A 21,381-nucleotide genomic window follows, 5' to 3' on the forward strand; every position below is an offset into this window, starting at 1 on the left:
ATGATCAGAAGCTATTTCCACATTTTACTGTGACTCTGAGAGGGCCGATGGCTTGCTATTACAGAAGACCTTACCGACTGTATTTATCTCATTCTGCATCCTTTTTTTATTGACAGCTTGTTTTTACCAGTTGAAAAATCAAATTAATGGAGTCTCCTATATATGACATGTGCCATGCAAAAATAAAAAAAGATCTGATTATATGCCACATGATTCATTAAACTAGGCACTATTTGCTGTTGATCATTCCAGCTGAAGAGAGCATTGAGGTCTAGGAGGGCAGTTACTGGAGTCCAGTCGTAAACTCCATCTCCCCCTCGAGATCGGGGCTGCTGCGGGATATCTCCCACCTCTCATTGTAAATAACCAATGAGCCATTGGAATCCTATAATTCTAATTTGGGGATTGGCTGTGTGCGACAAGGGCATCGGGGCATTGAGAGATAAAGGGCTCTCTGGGGGCCCATTAGTCCCTCATACCATGGGCTCAATCAATGGGCCAATGTTTACTCTGCTTAGTATGTCATTGCTAATTAAAGCTAGTACCGCTCATTAGCGGGCAACATACCTGAGGTTACTAATTTAATTCATAAAACCTCAGCTGAGTGTTCCTCCTGCAAAGCCGTGGTCATCAAACGCAGCGCGCCTCGGATGAACCGGCCGGCGTCGGTTTTCAAGTGAAAGACCGGTGGCTTTTTGGGGCGTAGGACAAATGTGTTGAACTCCAGAGGAGACGACTGCTTACCATTTTTACAGATGGGACAGCACTGCTCTGGCTCATAAACGGGGTTGACGCACTCGGGAACAGCACAGTCCGACACCACACAGTGCACCTCATTATTTGGCTCACAGCGGCACCATTCACATGGGGAGGGCTGTGGGAGGAACAGAGAGAGAATGTGGGTTAAATGACTCAACATGCTTCACCTCCATCAGTGTAATGCTGTTTAAGCACATGATTAACTGTTATTGTGCTATTGCCTCTGCATAGTTGCAACTTCCTCTGTATTTTTTGCTGATATTTGCCAGAGAGATGTTCCTATTATATGCACCATTATATATACATATATATATATATAGTATGATCAACTGAGTCATTTAGGAGTTCATTATTATTAAGCTTGCAAAAAGCTGGTTGCGTTTACACGAACAGAACCTTGATTTAACATTGGAAATTTTGCAAGTCACTAACAGGAGCTGGGTAATACTAAAGTGTACGCCACTGAGGTGGTTTTCCCAGTTTCTGGCGTTTTCCTGCTGCAGCTTGCCTTGAGGAAAAGCTTACATAATTGTTAAACTGGCTTTGCCACACGTTGGTTTGTGTTGTCTACCACGCTGATTTGGTGCATTTGTTTATTTGTTTATTTTTATCTCCGCTAGGCCTGGAAGGGATATGGGGTTTGGTCGCACACTGTGTGTGCGTTTGCGTGTGTGTCTGTTTGTCTGTCCGTGGCTAATCTCGCATACTACTGGGCCTATCAGCCTAACAAAATGCTTTGCACAGTAATGAGTGTATGATCAATAGCCTCTCATGGTCGCGGTGATTCAGAATCTTTGAGAAACGGCTGTTCTCGCCATCGCCACCCCCTCTCTTCATTCACTCTCTAGCTCGCTCGCCCAGCGCTGCTCTACGTCACTCGGGCAGCGACAGCGTCAACACATTATGTATTCGGGTACGAGCCTTGATAGTAAACCAGAAGTATTTCGCAAGTCAGCAAATCATTCACCACCAGGCGCGGATCTACGGGGTGGCAAGGGGTGGCAGCTGCCACCTCTGGGACACAGTCTTGCCACCCCATTTATAAATCAGATAATATGTTTTTAAAGTATATTTTATGTACATGCATGGTGAAGGTCAATGAGACCCGCACCAAACTCGTCTCAAACAGTAGAGAACAAAACACATTCGATGAAATCCGAGTTTTGAATAAAAATACGTTTAGAATAACGTCCATTGCCCCCCTCCTTAAACCTCATGCCACCCCTTTGCCACCCCAGGAAAAAATCTCTAGATCCGCCGCTGTTCCCCGCTGATCTGAGTACAGGAGAACTGGGGGAACACCGGATGAACCAAAAATAATAGCCTCTATCTTTATTCTCATATTATAATGAAGTTGGGTAAACCGTTCACGCGCGACTGACCTCCACAGTCCACTCAGGTCGGGCAGTGACAATCCAAATAATGTGAACGTTATAAAGGAACGACTTCCTCTAGGCTGCGGTCAAAACGGGAAGAGTGGCATATCCTTGTCGCTGCCTGATCTGAGTCAACTGTAGATGTGAGTCGCACATGTGCAAGTACAAACGGTTACCCAGTTTTGTTGTATTGTGAAAATAAAGGCGGGGTTAGGGTTAGACCAAAACGGTCACATAGCAAACCTTTTCTTTGTGGAAAGTGCAAGCTCATAGTGGTGGCATTCGTGTGAGGGTCTGCCTAGAGGGCTGCACATCCACAGACTGACGGGTAAAAGTCTTGTAATGGCTGGGGAAACACTGGTTTTTCTGTCAGTGTGTGCGTGTGTGTCCGTCTGCTGCTAATCTTGCCTACCACCGGGCCTGTCAGCCTAATCATTTTTTGTGCACAGTTATGGCTGTATGATCAATGACCTCGCGCAGTTGGGGTGATTCAAAACCTTTGAAAAAAGGGCGTCCGGGTAGTGTAGCGGTCTATTCCGTTGCCTATCAACAGGGGTATCATCGGTTCGAATCCCTTGGTCGGGCGCCCCTACAGACACAATTGGCCGTGTATGCGGGTGGGAAGCCAGATGTGGGTATGTGTCCTGGTCGCTGCACTAGCGCCTCCTCTGGTCGGTCGGGGCGCCTGTTCAGGGGGAGGGGGAACTGGGGGGGAGTAGCGTGATCCTCCCACGTGCTACGTCTCCCTGGTGAAACCCCTCACAGTCAGGTGAAAAGAAGCAGCTGGCAACTCCACTTGTATCGGAGGAAGCATGTGGTAGTCTGCAGCCCTCCCCAGATCGGAAGAGGGGGTGTGGAGCAGTAACCAGGACAGCTCGGAAGAGTGGGGTCACTGGCCGGATACAACTGGGGAGAAAATCCCCCCCCCAAAAAAAAACCCTTTGAAAACTGTTTTATACCGCAATTGAGCGCCAGCTCCCCAGTTGGTTTGTCACCCAAGTCCAGGCACCAGAAGGAAAGATATACATGGCGGGGATCTGCACTCTATGAGTGTACTCTTCTAGTACTGCATGTGTATAAAGTGTCTTGACCAGAAAGTGAACTATAATGCAATTACATGGATGGAAAAATAGACACTCTTCGACACACAAAATGTCAACTGGTCATCACATGGGATTTGCTTTCAGCTCATCATCGGTAAATCCTCCTTAGAGAAATACCTAGTGGTGGGCTGTCGGGGCCTTCTCTGCTGGCCCCGTCTAAATCAAAATCCCAATTTGTTAAATTGAAGTACGCCTGAAATTTGTCTCAATTCAATTACTTGTTTTCTTGTGGGGCTGAGCGGGAATTTCCTACGTCATCTAAGCACATCACAGCTCCTTGGACCAGCACTAATGGTATTGCTAGCCTTTCCTTGAAGCACAAAGCTGCAAACTGATTACAACTTTGAGTGACCGTATTATCAGCCGTGTGTGTGCGTGTGTTTGTGTGTGTGCAGTTCGTTACTGAAGGCCCTGATTGAAACCTCACGGTATGCTCTTGGAAAGACCCAGAACAGGGACTGCTCGATCCATTTCAACATCTGTCTTACTGAAGAACATGATTGTATCTGGATTTATCAGAAACAGAAATTCTTTTGAGAAATAAATCTTATCTATGAAGGGGAAGGGCATCTGGTGTAAAACCTTTGCCAAATCAAATATGCGTATCATAAATCAGATTTCCATACCGGATCGGTCGAGGCCCGGGTTACCAACGACCGTCACCAGTACTGTTGGCCATCAGGGTGCCGGTGGAAACTATGCTACTGTTGGGCAAAGGAGAGGGTAGGAGTTTGGATTTGAGAGTTGTAAAAAGGAGAGAGCTGGCCGATATGATGGAGAGAAGGAAGGTAGGTATACTGTGTATGCAGGTGACTAGCTGGAAGGGGAGTAAGGCCGGGAGCATCGGAGATGGGTTCAAACTATTCTACCATGGTGTGGATGGGAGGAGAAATGGGGTAGGGGTAATCCTTAAGGCCGAGTATAGCAAGATGAGTTGGAGGTGATGACAGTGTCCGACAGAGTGGTGAGTATGAAGCTGGAAATCGCAGGCGTGATGATAAATGTTGTCAGCGCATATTCCCCGCAGTTGGGTGTGAGATGGAAGCGAAAGAATAATTCTGGAATGAATTGGATGAAATGGTGGAGTGTGCCCAAAGAGGGGAGAGTGGTGAATGGAGCGGACTTGAATGGGCATGTAGGTGAAGGGAACAATGGTGATGAGTACGGTGTCAAGGAGAGGAATGTGTAAAGACAGGTGGTGGTGGATTTTGCGAAAAGTACTTGTACGGATTGACTAGACAGAGGGAGCGAGCTGGGAAGGATGTGCAGCAGGTAGGGTGATGAAGGATAGAGATGGAAATGTGTGGACAAGCAAGGAGAGTGTTGAGAAGGTGGAAGGAGTACTTTGAGGGGCTGATGAATGAAGAAAACGAGAGAAAGAGAAGGTTAGATGATGTGGGCATAGTGAATCAGGAAGGTTGGTGGATTAGCAAGGATGAAGTGAGGGCAGCTATGAAGAAGATGAAGAGTGGAAATGTGGTTGGTCCAGATGACATACCTGTGGAGGCATGGAGGTGTTTAGGAGAGATGGCAGTGGAGTTTTTAACTAGATTGTTTAACACAATCTTGGAAAGTGAGAGGATGCCTGAGGAGTGGAGAAGAAGCATGCTGGTACAGATTTTCAAGAATAAGGGTGATGTGCAGAGATGTAGCAACTACAGAGGTATAAAGTTGATCAGCCACAGCATGAAGATATGGTAAAGAGTAATAGAAGCTAGGTTAAGAGGAGAGGTGATGATTAGTGAGCAGCAGCATGGTTTCATACCATGAAAAAGCACTACAGATGCAATGTTTGCTTTGAGAATGTTGATGGAGAAGTATAGCAAAGGTCAGACTGAATTAGTTTGAGTTTTTGTGGATTTAGAGAAAGCATAAGACAGGGTGCCGAGGGAGGGGGTTTAGTATTGTATGAGGAAGTCGGAAGTGGCAGAGAAGTATGTAGGAGTGGTGCAGGATATGTATGAGGGCAGTGTGACAGTGCTGAGGTGTGCAGTTGGAGTGACGGATAGTTTCAAGGTGGAGGTGGGATTACATCAAAGATGGAATCTGAGCACTTTCTTGTTTGCAATGGTGATGGACAGGTTGACGGACAAGATCAGGCAGGAGTCTCTGTGGACTATGATGTTTGCGGATGACATTGGGATCTGTAGCGAGAGTAGGTTGCAGGTTGAGGAGAGCCTGGAGAGGTGGAGGAATGCACTTGAGAGAAGTACTTGGGGTCAACTGTTCAAAGTAACGGGGAGTGTGGAAGAGAGTTGACGAAGAGATGCTGGCGGGATGGATTGGGTGGAGAAGAGTGTCAGGGGTAATTTGTGACAGAAAGGTACCAGCACGAGTGATAGTGAAGCTTGACAAGATGATAGTGAGACCAGCTATGTTGTATAGTTTGGAAATGGTGGCTCTGATGAAAAGACTTGAGGTGGAGCTGGAGGTGGCAGAGTTGAAGATGCTAAGATTTTGTTTGGGAGCGACGAAGATGGACTGGATTAGGAATGAGTATATTTAGAGCAGGGATGGGCAACATGATCCAGAAAGGGCCGTTCTGGGCGCAGGTTTTTGTTCCAACCAAACAGTTATACACCTGAGTCAACAAATCAAGGCCTTTAGCAAAGAATATTGGTTGAGTAATAGAATCAGGTGTGTGACTGCTTTGTTGGAACTAAGACCTGCACCCACACCGGCCCTTTCTGGATCATGTTGCCCACCCCTGATTTAGAGGGACAGCTCAGGTTGGATGCTTTGGAGCCAAAGCACAAGAGAGGATTGACAGGAGAGATGCTGGGTATATTGGGAGAAGGATGCTGAATGTGGAGCTGCCAGGGAAGAGGTAAAGAGGAAGGCCAAAGAGGAGGTTTATGGATGTGGTGAGGGAGGACATGTAGGTAGTTGGCATGACAGAGGAAGATGCAGATGACAGGAAGAGATGGAAACAGATGACCCGCTGTGGTGAGCCCTAATGGGAGCAGCCAAAAGTAGTAGTAGCAGTAGTAGTAGTAGTAGAAGAAGAAGAAGAACAACAGCAACAACAACAGCAACAACGACAACAGCAACAAGTACTACTGCTACTACTAAGCAGGGGAAATTGAAAGCTTTACTATCAAATGAAAGAATGTGTGTGCAGCACAGCAAAATGGTTCCCGGGGGTAATAATAACCTGAACGAGTAATTATGCATTCAACGCTTTACCCTTTTAAACACCATACAATCTCCTTTGGAAAAACTGTGGGCCCCAAAATTAGGCATTATTTCAAGCTATCAGATAATCAATGCTCAAAAATAACTATTGGCATTAGCCACTGAGTGATTTGTGACTTCAAATGTAATTCATACATCCTTTAATGCTTGTAATTACTTTGTGAGAAGAGTTTTACAAATGTTTGACTGCTCACTTCAAAATCAAATTCTTACTAGCTTCTCCATCAATAATCCTTCCTGGCAGTGGGCTCGTCTAATTCTGCTCAATTCTGTCAGAAGAAACTCCTGCTTCTCTTCTCGTTCCCACTCCCCTGCTGTTCGCCATTGAAATGGGAATACAAACAAGATGACTAGTATAGGCTATGGTTACACTTGTGTTCAGATCAGATTTGTTTAAGATGTTTGTCAGAGCTTCAGAATCAGAGCTGAAAGATCTCATGCTCATAGGGAATTAGGCATATAATGAAAATATAGTGTCAAGAAACAACAGACACAGCCAGATACATCAGCAACAGGAGATGCAAAATGTTCATTTTTAGGCCAAGTATGGACATCGAGTGATTTCATAAATAAATTCTGACACAATCAGATCTAAAAGGTCACGTCAAAATGACAAGTGTAAATATAACAAAAATGACTGCAACACAGTTACAAGGGGGATTCAGGAATGAAACTGAAATATTTTCAACCCTTTTATCCCCTGCACTTTATATGCAGTCCTGCTTTTCCAGTCAGTGAGCATGTAAACAAATAAACCTTATCTGAAACCAATAAAGGCATTCCTCAGTCTTCAGACACAACCATGTAAACTGTTTTATGGGGTTATCATTATCGAGGTAAGGTCAAAATAGGGGTTAGCATAACCCGATTACAACACCTGGGGCCAATGTATAAACCATGTGTACACACGAAAACGTCTGCCTCTTTCTATGCAGGTTTCTGAAATGTATAAAAAGCCACAGGCGGTGAGAATGTGTGTACCGGTACACATCTTTCACACCATGCATACCCTATAAGCAGTCTTTTGACTCCAACTGGTGTGATGTTGCGAGTTGGCAAAAAAGGATAATAAAAGTGTGAATTTGGGTGACATTTTATTTAGAGCTTTATTTCTTTCACTACATTGTGTTATGGTGTAATCTATAGTTTAAAAAAAACCTTCACTATGATTACATAGTGATGTGTGGCTGGTTACCAACTTTTTTTTTTTTGACCAGTGTAAATTTCATTCAATCTTGAGTAAATGTTTGTCACCAAGTATTAAAACAATTATAATGATAATGATCTTTATATAACAAACAAATAAATAGTACACTACCTTTATATAAATAAAGATTATTCTGTATTATTGGGGAGTAAGAATAAACTACACCTTCAGGTGTGAATTTTTTTTTTTAATCTCCTCCAGGGTCCATAGCTCAGAAATAATGGCATTCACTGCTTCAGTTACTTTCTGCCATTCAACTTGTTGCATGTTATTGGTAATGCCAGAGCTTAAGATAAAGATGAGACCCAAATATCTAAATTCCTCCACTTTCTCAAGTGGTGTCCCATCTGAGAAATTAATCGACCATTTATTGGTTAAATGCAAAAGGTCTAGTGCCAAACAACATAGTACAAGACTTCTTCTTATTCGATTGATGTTTGTTAAAAGAAAACCATTTTTGAGCGGCATCAAAATCAGCCTGTAATGTACACTGGATTTGTGAGATGTCAGGCTTGGAATAAATCACAGTATCATCTGCATATAATTGAATATGACAATCAGAGCATACTTGTCGGAGATCATTAATAAAAATGGAGAAAAGCAACGGCCCTAGAGATGAACCTTGTGGTACACCTTTTTCCATGATCATAAACTCAGACTGACTGCCCTGAAAAGAGACAAATTAACATCTATGGTGAGGATATGATTTAAACTAAAGAATGTTTTGAAAGAACAATAGCACAAAGTTTGTCAAGGAGGAGGTAGTGATCAACCATGTCAAAGACCTTAGTGAGATCTATAAATATTGTGCCTGTAAGCATATTGTTGCCCAATGAGGCGGATACATCACTGGTGAATTTTAAAAGAGCAGTGGTTGTAGAGATGTTAGGTCTGAAACCAGATCGGTATGGAGATAAGATATGAAATTCATTAACATATTGAGATAGTTGATTAAAAATTAACTTTTCAAGCGCTTTTGCTATACTGTTAATTAGAGATGTCTCGATACCACTTTTTCACTTCCGATATCGATACCACAGCTTTGGCTATCTGCCGATAACAATATTAATCCGATTTTTTGTTTTACTCTTGTACTACTTCTACTACTTCTACTACTACTACTACTACTACTACTACTACTACTACTTTCAGCTGCTCCCGTTAGGGTTCGCCACAGTGGATCATCTGTTTCCATCTCTTCCTGCCCTCTGCATCTTCCTCTGTCACGCCAGCCACCTGCATGTACAAATAATAATACAAATAATAAAATAATAATAATAATGGTACGAGCACGAGCCCCAAACAGTAACAGAAAAAGATGACATCACAATCTTATGGGACATGCCAGTACAGACAGATCGTGAGATAAAGGCCAACAGACCAGACATCATCATCAAGAACAGAAAAGAAAACAGCTGCCTCCTCATCGACACGTCCATCCCGACTGAAAGGAGCACCTCAGTAAAAGTAACTGAAAAACTGTCGAAATATAAAGACCTTGAAATCAAGATTGAACGAATGTGGGGAATGAAAACCACAACAATACCAGTAGTGATAGGAGCCCTGGGACTTGTAAACAAAGGGATGGAGAAATACACCCAACGGATCCCGGGTAATATCAGAATACAAGAACTAGAGAAGATGGCACTACCTGGAACATCTCATATCCTCAGAAAGGCACCGTCCATCACATTACCTCATTCTAACCCGAGGCCCAAGGAATGGACCCGCCCGCTTATTATGTTGTATTATGGCATCAAGTTAAAGGAAATTTGTATAATAATAATAATGATAATAAAATACACGGAAACACTTTGCTTATGATAGCCAATTACCAACCTAAAAACATCTCACTCAAATGGAGAACAAACAAATACTTCCCCAGTGCATAGTCCACAACAACAGTTGGTTATGAAAGACTGCCACCCTTTATCCAAACACTATTTAAAAAAAATAAAATAAAAAAACAGGTACTGCAGTACTTGGGGCGAACAGATTTAAAGTCAAAACAACCAGCATTCAGCATTGTGAAAAAAATATATATATACAAAACTATCCCTTGCAGTGAAGATATGTGCAAATGGCACTGGAAAACACAACTTAAATATGTATAACGTTCCTAATAAATAACATAACGTTAACAAACACAGTTTAAGCTGACTTTACTGACCTAGCTGCTTTATGTTTAAATGTTGCATTCGGCTGTTGGATTTTCCCCCCCCTCTAAAATACTTCCACACCACTTACATGACTATTCCATAGGTAGTCACGTTCATACCCTTGCGACTACTGCTGTTGTTATCGCTTGACGCGCTGAAGAAGCCAGAAAGAAGATGTTACACATTCGTGTACAGTAGGTGGCGGTATGCACCTTAAAGTTGTTTGCGATCCGCCAGTAAACCGGGAGAAGAAGAATAAGACGCGGAAGACGAAGAAGAAAAAGACGACGACTACGAAGAATCGACTCCTGTATTTTCAGTGTCCGGTGTGTGGCGTGTGTCTGCGTGAGAGTCTATAAACGGCCAAACTAAAGCACTTGGGGCCTTGATTCTTTTTGGAGGTTATTGGGGATGATCAGGGGCACCTATAAAAAATAGCAGAACATTAAAAATGCATAATTATGCATAAATATGCAAAATATGCATTTTTTCTAAAAATGGCTAAAAACCACGTTTCTCGGCATTTCAGATGATTCTGAGCACCTTTGATTTTTTCACCTATATAAAAAAAAAATTCTGGGACTTAATTATGCAAAATATGAATTTTCTAAAAATGGCTAAAAACCACTTTTCTCGGCATGTCAGATGATTCTGAGCATTTGGGGGGAGGGAGTTGGAGTGGGGGGGTGTTTAGGGGCAGGGGGAAGGCGGTTAGCTGGCAGGATGAAGAGGAGGGAGATTTAGACGGGTGGATAACCAAACCGCTACATTGTAGCGGGGTTCTTCTAGTAAATAATATATAAGCGTTTAGGCGATGGTTTAAACTAGATTCCCCCGTGGATAGTAGCGAATTCGGGGGAGAACACAACCACAGGAACTGCCGCGGCCGGGACGCGAACCCCTATCGCCCGCACCGCAGGAGACATCGTTAACCGCTCAACTAAAGAGTCAGACCCGCCAGCCAGCGGCCAGCGTGTCTTCTTAGCCATGCACGTTACAGGATCATATATTTTTTTTCCTCCCCTCCGATATCCGATCCAGCATTCTGGGCCGGTATCGACCCGATACCGATGCCGTGGATCGGATCGGGACATCCCTACATCAATAATGGAAACAGGTCTATAGTTATCGAGATCGATAGGGTCACCACCTTTATGCAGTGGGATAACTCTGGCACGCTTCCAGATTGACGGAACGTCACGTGTCGATAAAGGTAAAGGAAATCAGTCAAGACGGAGGATATGCATGACCATGAGGGGTATGCTTGATGAAGTTAATCTCCAAACCATCTGGACCAGCACCACTACCTGAGCTTAGATCAAAAATGACCTGCTAAATATCAATTGGACGGAAACTTCTAAAGGAGAAGGAGCTACCACATGTAGCGTTATCCAATGAAATATCGGAATAGGGGAAAGCAGAAAAGTATGAGCTGCAGACAGGAAAAGTGCTGGCTGAAGGGGATTAGCAATTACAAAGGGATCATTAACAACTTCATTATTAACTCTATTGTGAGTGGTAGAGCTTTGAGTGGATTTATTGGTTATACTGTTGATTCTGTCCCAACACTGTTTAGGATTATAAAAATCATTAGCTAAAGAGTCTTTATAAAAATTAGGTTTAGCACTTGTTTTGGTTCTACACATATCCCTTGAATGTTTATATGCACTCCAATCAGCAGAATCCTTTGTCGAGCGATATTTTCCCCAGACCTTACCTGTCTTTTTAAAGAGACCGATAGGATCAACATTAATCCAAGGTAGATGTCTACCTTTAACCTTAATTGTTGTCCAGGAGGTGTGTTTTGTCTATAACGTTAATAAACGTAGTATAAAAGAAGTTCCATGCATCTTCAACAAAAGGTATTAGCTGAAGGCTGTCCCAATTTATGGCAATTAAATCTTGAAGGAAAAGTTCAGTATAAATATTTTAACGTCGTCTTACATGCCTCTTAGTGTAGGATGAGGTACTTTAATCTTGCAAACGCAGAAAATAATGGAATGGTCACTGAAACAATCCGATAATATCCCAGATTTTATAATTCTAGCAGGATGGGTGACGAGAATCCAATCTAACAAGGACTTAGACCTGTAATCAATTCTGGTAGGCTCACTTATGAGTGGAGTCAGGCTTATACTGCCAAATAGGTTTCGATCATTGAGAGATGAACGGTCTGGAAGAGTAATCATTTCATTTGGACCAACTAAAGATGTCTTCACGCTTGCTCAATAATCCAGGTAAAGAAATCCCAAAGTTGAATCAGTTCATCTGGACACAATGTTTATTGAGAGAAACATTTAATCACTCATCCAACTGACCTCTTCAGTCTCAACTGACTGCAGGTATCCCCACCCCTATAAACAGTACAGTGGCAGGGGTGTCCGGGTAGCATATCAGTCTATTCCATTGCCTACAAACACGGGGATCCTGGTTCGAATCCCCGTGTTACCTCCGGCTTGGCTGGGCATCCCTACAGAGACAATTGGCCGTGTGCGGGTGGGAAGCTGGATGTGGGTATGTGTCCTGGTCGCTGGACTAGCAGCTTCTCTGGTCGGTCGGGGCACCTATTCAGGGGGGGAGGGGGAACTGGGGGGAATAGTGTGATCCTCTAACGCACTATGTCCCTCTGGCAAAACTCCTCACTGTCAGGTGAAAAGAAGCGGCTGGCAACCCCACATGAATCGGAGGAGGCATGTGGTAGTTTGAAGCCTTCCCCACATCGGCAGAGGGGGTGGAGCAGCGACCGGGAAGGCTCGGAAGAGTGGGGTAATTGACTGGATACAATTGGGGAGGGGAAAAAGGGGGGGGTGTAGAACCTGATAATGTAATAAATCCCCGATAATGTAATAACCCTGATAATGTAATAAAAATGCACTTGAGGCCATTGAAAATGCAATAAAACCTGATAATGTAATAACTTCCTGATAATGTAATAAAGTGCATTTCCCGATAATCTAATAAACTATATATCATAGCTAACCCTAACCCTAAACCTAACCCTAATAACGTCCCGTTAATGTAACACATTATTACATTATTGGTAAAAAGTTTATTACATTATTGGGACATGCACTTTATTACATTATCAGGAAGTTATTACATTATCAGGTTTTATTGCATTTTCAATGGACTCAAGAGCAGCTTTTTATTACATTATCGGGGTTATTACATTATTGGGAATTTATTACATTATCAGGTTCTACAGGGGGCAATAAAGTTGTATAATGACCAAAAACAATGATCGGTGTCATATGTAAATTGCCGAGATTATTAACTAGAGTTTCAATGGCAATGTGTACTATTCACAGAGGATTGGGGAATAGGTGCAATCACCGCACTGTAAGATGGCGACAGCTATACTCTTAGCCCCCCCCCCCCATGCTGTAATTAAGGACTGCCTTAAACTTGTACGCGAGTACGAACGAACAGCACATAAAATGACCAAAATGACCAAACTCAGGAACCACCTGAGATTCAGCCCGCAGGTGTAGACAGGGCGGGATTACACCTAAGAGCTTTCAAATGAAATCTTCAGTCAAGGGCCACCGAGCTCACAAACTCCTCTAGAAGGCACAGAGCCAGCAGATCCAACAGAGACTCACGTCATGTCTAGATTAGACCACTTTCCAACATGTGATCGAATTCTTGGAGAAGGCTCGTCTAGCACAACATGGAAACTCAAAAACCATGCAACAAAAGATGTCCGACCTACTTGCTGCATGTCAGAGACATCGGTCGGTAGACAATGGACGGCAATGGCAGACAGAGACAGACCCGGAAGCGGACGAAAGTTTCAGCCTGCCTCAGCGAGGCGAAGGTGCCACTGTCCAATATCAGCAGAGACAAGAGGAGAGCACTCACGACTCTCAGTAAGGAGGATAACATCATCATCCTTCAGGTAGACAAAGGCAGATGCACTTTGTATTAAACCAGGCAAATTATCTTGAGAAATTTATGACATTACTTAATGACATGAATACTGACATGAGATTCAGGCAGTGGTTACAAGAAAAAGTGATAAGATTGTCTGAAGCTGTTAGAACAGGACAATGCCATTGACAGAATGTTGTACCATAGATTACACCCAGAGGAAACTACACCTAGTGTGTATGGTTTCCCTAAGATACATAAACAGGATGTACCATTTGTGGCCTACTGTTTTGTTTGATTAACACAACCCCGCCAATGCCAATGCATTCTTTTTTGGGGGTTTTTCCCCCCTTTTCTTCCCATTTGCATCTGTCCAATTACCCCACTCTTCCAAGTGATCCCGGTTGCTGCTCCACCCCCTCTGCCTATCCAGGGAGGGCTGTAGACTACCACGTCTCCGCCGATATATGTGGAGTCGCCAGCCTCTTCTTTTCACCTGACAGTGAGGAGTTTCACCGGGGGACATAGCGCGTAGGAGGATCACACTGTTCACCCCAATTCCCCCTCCCCCCTGTATAGGTGCCCCAACCGACCAGAGGAGGTGCTAGTGCAGCGACCACCCGCAGACACAGCCAATTGTGTCTGTAGGGACGCCCAACCAAGCAGGAGGTAACACGGGGATTTGAACCGGAGATCCCGTGTTGGTAGGCAACGGAATAAGGCTAAGACCATGGGAGGTGGGTTCAAACTCTTCTACCATGGCGCGGATGAGAGGAGAAATGGGGTAGATATACTTCTGAAGGAAGACTATGTCAAGAGTGTATTGGAGGTGAAGACAGTGGTGGACAGAGTGATGGGTAGGAAGCTGGAAATCGAAGGTGTGATGATGAATATTATCAGCATATATGCCACAAAAGTTGGGTGTGAGATGGAAGAGAAAGAAAAATTCTGGAGTGAGTTGGAAGAAGTGGTGGAGAGGGTACCCAAGGAGGAGAGAGTGTTGAATGGAGTGGACTTCATTGGGCATGTTGGTGAAGGGAACAGAAGTGATGAGGGGGTTATGGGCAGGTATGGTGCCAAGGAGCAGAATGTGGAAGGACAGATGGTTGTGGATCTGGTGAAAAGGATGAAAATGGCTGTGGTGAATACATATTTCAAGAAGAGGAAGGAACACAGGGTGACATATAAGAGTGGAGGGAAGTGCATACAAGTGGACTATATCTTATGCAGGAGGCACAATCTGAGAAGGATTGGAGACTGCAAGGTTGTGACAGGGAAGAATGTACCTAGGCAGCATCGGATGGTGGTCTGTAGGATGACTTTGGAGATCAAGAAGAGGAAGAGAGTGAAGGCAGAGCCAAGGATCAAATGGTGGCAGTTGAAGAAGGAAGACTTGTGTGGAGTTCAGGGAGGAGTTAAGACAGGCACCGGTGGTAGTGAAGAGTTGCCGGATGGCTGGGCAACCACTGCAGAAATAGTGAAGAAGGCAGCTAGGAAGAGGTACCTGATGTGTCATCTGGACCAAGGAAGGGAGACAAGGAGACTTGGTGGTGGAATGAGGGAGTGCAGGAAAGTATACAGAGAAAGAAGTTGGCAAAGAAGAAGGGGGTAGTCAGAGAGGTGAAGAAAGTAGACAGGAGTACAAGGAGATGCAGCGTAAAGCTAAGAGAGAGGTGGTGAAGGAAAAAGCATATGGAAAGTTGTATGAGAGGTTGGACACCAAGGAAAGAGAAAAGGACTTGTACTGACTGGCTAGATAGAGGGACCAAGCTGGGAAGGATGTGCAGCAGGTTAGGGCAATGAAATATAGAGATGGAAATGTGCTGGCAAGTAAGGAGAGTGTGTTGAGAAGGTGGAAAGAATACTTTGAGGGGCTGATGAATGAAAAAAATTAGAGAAGGTTGGACGGTTTGGAGACAAAGCAAGAGAGGCAAGATTGAGATGGTTTGGACATGTGTGGAGGAGAGATGCTGGGTATATTGGGAGAAGGATGCTGAAGATGGAGCTGCCAGGCAAGAGGAAAAGAGGAAGAATAAAGAGGAGGTTTATTGATGTGATAAGGGAGGACATGCAGGTGGCTGGCGTGACAGAGGAAGATGCAGAGGACAGGAAGAGATGGAAACAGATGATTCACTGTGGCGACCCTTAACGGGAGCAGCAAAAAGTAGTAGTAGTGGTAGTAGTAGTAATAGAAGTAGTAATAGTAATAGTAATAATAGTTTGTATGATTAACTCTGTGATGGAGTGACTCCATCACTGACTTCGGGCAGCACTTACACACACCACACATTCCCCGCTCCCTTCCATTTTCACTATGTAGTTAATAAACCTCGCTATTAGCCCTCTTTCCTTCTCCATTTCAGTAGCGTGACCAAGGGTACACACTTGGTAGTTCTACTTCATTTATGCATACATTCACACAAACGTGTTAGTCACTTAGCATCTGCTGTAGTGCGTTGCATAATCACCCCGCCTTCTCCCATCCATAAGTTTGGTTGGCAAAACTGGGACGTTACATTTTACTCTGGTGAATTGATGTGCTTTCATGGTCCCATGAACTGCATAATTATGTTTCTTGATTGTAATATTCATTTTTGCATCAAATATCTTGTTTTGGTTTCTGAAAATATTTATGTAGGAAAATGTTTATGAAAATATAGATAATCCTTGTTTAAAATGTTTGGTTTAAGAATCTGTAAATGCTTTATTTGGTAGGAAAAGGTGTTCATTGTATATTTTTTATGCAACTATTGTGCCTAGTGGGAGGGGCTACCAATTTAAAAGGGCTGCCTTTGCCCCTGATGGTGTCAGTATTGACTTGGTTACAGAGAAGGTACCATCTGTTGAATTTACAGATTGGGTTTTTTTTTTTAAATTGAAAGATATGAGTTATTGCACAGCTCCTTTTTGTAATATTTTGCAACCCTGTCTATAAAGTATTTTGTTTTTCTGTTTGTCCTCTTTTTGCACTTTTTTTTGTTGTAAATATTCTGTCTGCACCTTGGGAGGCCGGCATAATAAATCACACCATCATCATATTTCCCGACTACACCTGTGTTTTTCCAATGTTTGAGGAGTTTGAAACAGAACACCGTGACAAACTCAGTGACCAATAACGTCTCTAAATTTCTGGCATCTATTCTTAACGTGTTTGGTAGGCAGTATTGAACATCACATTCAGAATACTATGGATTTTGTGGATAAGGTGAGGGACATCATTATGGAGGAAGATGAAACAATGGTCTCTTATGAAGTTACGCTGCTCTTCACGTGCATTCCTGTTGATGAAGCAGTGGAGGTAGTCGGTATGAAATTAAACGATCACCCCACCTTTAGCAATTGGACCACCCTTAACACTGACCAAGTGTCTTCAGTCCACGTACTTCCCATCCAGGGGGCAGTACTATAGGCAGAAGCATGGTTGTACTATGGGTTCCCCAGTCTCACCTATAGTGGCCAACTTGTATAGGGAGGAAGTGGAAAAGAGGGCTCTGTGAGGGCAATTCGTACTTGAAGTTGCTTACTTCTAATCTTTCACCATGACCTTGCATTGCTTAGATGGATGCTTGAAGTCCATGTGTAGTAAGAACAAAGGTAGTTTTATAAAGTGTCTTCTCCAGGTGCACAAATAAGTGCCTATTGTTAATTGTTGGCTGTATGGGAGACTCACTGAGTGTAGCAAGTGTGTACACACCAGATGGAGAAATGGCCTTGGTGGATGAGAGCTGGAAGTCATGAGATAAGGAGGGGAAGAACAGACAACTGTCCTATAAGAGAGACTGTACTGTATTGATCAGTGCACATTCAAGCACCTGGGCTTGGATGCGTCTGTTCATGAACATATTAATATTGTGTGACAATACTGTAAGGGATTTCTGTCTCGTTCCTCATTTCTGTCAGCGTGGAATTCAGTAATTGCCATGACAGCTCTGATGTCCTATCCAGGGACACCACCCAGTTATTGCTTCAGATTTGTGGATGACACCTGGGCTGAAATTAAATCTCAGGACGTACCACATTTCACCGACCACATTAACTCTGTGGACAACCACATCAAGTTCACCAGGGAGGATGTGAAAAATGACAGACTGGCCTTCTTAGACTGTGAAATTGCAATTGCCGATGGAGGACATTTGATTGTTGATGTTTACCGTAAACCAACACATAATGATCAGTACTTAAGGTTTGACTCTCATCATCCACTGGAGCACAAACTAGGAGTCATCAGGACTCTGTACCACCGAGCTGACAACGTCCCCACTGACACAGCGGCTGGGGGAGGGGGAGAAATCCCACATTAAACAGGCCCCGGTTAAGTGTGGTTATTCTAACTGGGTGTTTGTCAAAACCAGGAAGACGCCCAAACGGTGCACCAACCGATTGAGGAGAGAAAAAGGACAATGGCTGTCTAAGCGTAAACCAGTGGCGATTCCGTATGTGGCGGGAGTTTCGGGAAAGCTGAGACGAGCATTTTCCAAACACTGTCTTGGTTGCTTTCAAACCCCAAAACACGCTGCGCCCGAAATTCCCCAAGGATTGGGTCCCCCGGCACAAACAGAGCAATATAGGGTATGCTGTTAAGTGCCGGAAGGGCACAACACAGGAGAGCTAACGCGTCAGGCCAGGACTCCACAGTCTACACCCATCTACAGACCAGTGGCCACTCTTTCAAAGATGAGGATGTGCACGTCCTTGATAGGGAGGAACGCTGGTTTGAATAGGGAGTCAAAGAGGCCATCTATGTGAAGAGGGAACGACCATCCCTGAACTGAGGGGGGGGGGGCGCTAAGAGTACATCTGTCACCATCTTCCAATGTTGTGATTGCTACTATTCCCCAATCCTCTGTGAACAGTACACATGGCCATTGAAACTCTAGCTAATGGTCATGGCAATTTCCGTGTGAAAGTGGTCATTGGTTTCAGTCGTTATGTCACTGTATTGTGTATAAGGGTGGGGGTACCAGCAGTCAGTTGAGACTTAAGAGGTCACCTAGATAAGTGATGAAACGTTTCTCTCTCAATAAACATTGTGTCCAGATGAACTGATTCACCTTCTGTGACAATCTAAACAGTTAATGGTAGACATAATAGACTTTGTATATCCTGGGGGAGCATTTGGGGATCTGTAAATATTTACTACAGTCAATTGTTTGTTTTCATGAAAATCATCTCATCTCATTGCCGCTTCTCTGGGGTCGGGTCGCGGTGGCAGCAAGCTAAGTATGGCACTCCAGACGACCCTCTCCTCAGCAACACCATCCAGCTCCTCCTTGGGGATCCCAAGAGGTTCCCAGGCCAGATTGGACATGGGTCGCCTCCCAGTTGGCCATGCCCAGAAAACCTCCAAACAAAGGCGCCCAGGAGGCATCCTAATCAGACGCCCGAACCACCTCAACTGGCTCCTTTCAACGTGAAGGAGCAGCGGCTCTACTCCGAGCTCCCCCCGGATGTCAGAGCTCCCCACCCTATCTCTAAGGCTGAGCCCAGACACCCTACGGAGGAAACTCATTTCAGCCGCTTGTATCCGTGAACTCACCCTTTTGGTCACTGCCCAAAGCTCATGACCAAAGGTCCTCACCTTTGGTCATGAGCTTTGGGCAGTTGGAACGAAGACTGACTGGTAAATTGACAGCTTTGCCTTCCGGCTCAGCTCCCTCGTCACCACAATGTTCTCATGAAAATATATTTTAAAAAAGGGAATTTCAAAATAGATAGGATTCTCTTTTGACATAACAACCTCAAAAGACAAATTTTAAGAAACATATGTAGCCACTCCTCCTCCTCTAGCGCCCCTATCAGCTCTGTACAGAACACAGCTGTCAAGTTTAATTTCATTATCGGAGACGCAACTGTTCAGCCATGTCTCAGAAAGTGTAATGACACTAGGTTTATTATGAACAAGCCAGGCTCTTAAGAGATCACGTTTAGGAAGTTACATCCTATTTAGCTAATTAACATATAGACTTTTAGCAGTATTAAGTATGCAGAGATAGAAATAAAGAAAAAAATATTCACATAAGTACATAAACAGATCATGTCCTGGGTAATATGAAAAGGGGGGGGGTCTGGGGGTAAGCAGCATATGCACACACACAACAGATTATCACAAACTGGCTAAGCAAAAACAAAGACAAGGCAGAGCTCAAGTATAAATGTGATCGCATTTTTAAACTGAAATTACCCTGAATAATTGAGAACAATATATTGTGACAGATAATATTCAGCATTCAAAGGTCACGGTCACCACAGCCCTATATTGTGGAAAAACCACCATGAAAATGGAGATACTAGTTGAGTATAAATCAAGAGAGGGAAAAAAGATATCCCACAATCCTTCACTTCCCATCAAACAGGCCTTCCCAGTCAGACTTTCGCCATCACAAACTGGACACAGAGCACTGTCATCCGTTGGACCCTCTTTCACTGTATGCCATGGCAGCGTCAGCAGTCCAAACGAACAAGTCAACAATTTATCTCCAACTTTTATGATTAACAAATGAAAGAACAGACACGGCTGGAGAGAGGAGAGTATTGCCTTTGATAGATTTTAAAATGGGGTTTTGGCAAGACTTTACTCAATTTCCAAGAAGTCTGGCCTGGATGCTTTCAAAAACATCAGCATCATATTAATGGGCCTCTATCGATTTGTTTCATTTCCATTCTTTGTGATTAAAGTTGATGAACTCCTTCACTACTATGACTACTACTACTGCTTTGGACTGCTCCCGTTAGGGGTCGCCACAGCGGATCATCCGTTTCCATCTCTTCCTGTCTTCTTCATCTTCCTCTGTCACACCAGCCGCCTGCATGTCCTCCCTCACCACATCCATAAACCTACTCTTTGGCCTTCCTCTTCTCCTCTTCCCTGGCAGCTCCATAGTCAGCATCCTTCTCCCAATATACCCAGCATCCCTCCTTCACACATGTCCAAACCATCTCAATCTTGCCTCTCTTACTTTGTCTCCAAACCGTCCACCCTGAGCTATCCCGCCACCTCCAGCTCCGCCTCCTGTCTTTTTGTCATTGCCACTGTCTCCAACCCATACAACATAGCTGGTCTCACTACCATCTTGAAAACCTTCCCTTTCACTCTTGCTGGTACCCTTCTGTCGCAAATCCCTCCTGACACTCTTCTCCACCCACTCCACCCTACCTGCACTCTCTTCTGCACTCCCCGTTACTTTGGACAGTTGACCCCAAGTATTTAAACTCATCCACCTTCGTCACCTCTACTCTTTGCATCCTCACCATTCCACTGTCCTCCCTCTCATTCACACATATGTATTTCGTCTTGCTCCTACTGACTTTCATTCCTCTTCTCTCCAGTGCATACCTCCACCTCTCCAGGCTCTTCTCAACCTGCACCCTACTCTCGCTACAGATCACAATGTCATCCGCAAACATGATCGTCCATGGAGACTCCTGCCTGATCTTGTCCGTCAACCTGTCCATCACCATTGCAAACAAGAAAGGGCTGAGAGCCGATCCGTGATGTAATGAACTCGTTCACATTTATTGTTAAAAAAAAATAAAATAAAATCATAGATACCGACATAGCATACGGTGAACACAATGAATCAATGCTTGGTTAGCAATGATGTAGTGTCTTCCCCTCCACAGTCCTGGTCAGCTGGCCAGTAGGGACCCTCATGTTGAGATGTTCATCAATAACAAAATAGAAAAACAGAAAATAATCAGATTTTTTTTTGCTT

General features: G+C 44.0%; 1 protein-coding gene across 1 annotated transcript in view; it reads right to left on the minus strand.

Annotated features, from left to right (window-relative positions):
- Nucleotides 1–21,381, minus strand: part of vwc2l (von Willebrand factor C domain containing 2 like) — a 60,732-nt gene that overhangs the window by 12,602 nt on the left and 26,749 nt on the right. The window contains exon 3 of the mRNA XM_056289914.1: nt 745–874. Within this exon, the coding sequence (XP_056145889.1) occupies nt 745–874 (130 nt within the window). The remainder of the gene's footprint in view (nt 1–744; nt 875–21,381) is intronic.

This window comes from Lampris incognitus, chromosome 11 (genome assembly GCF_029633865.1).
Source record: "Lampris incognitus isolate fLamInc1 chromosome 11, fLamInc1.hap2, whole genome shotgun sequence".
Classification (NCBI taxonomy): Eukaryota; Metazoa; Chordata; class Actinopteri; order Lampriformes; family Lampridae; genus Lampris; species Lampris incognitus.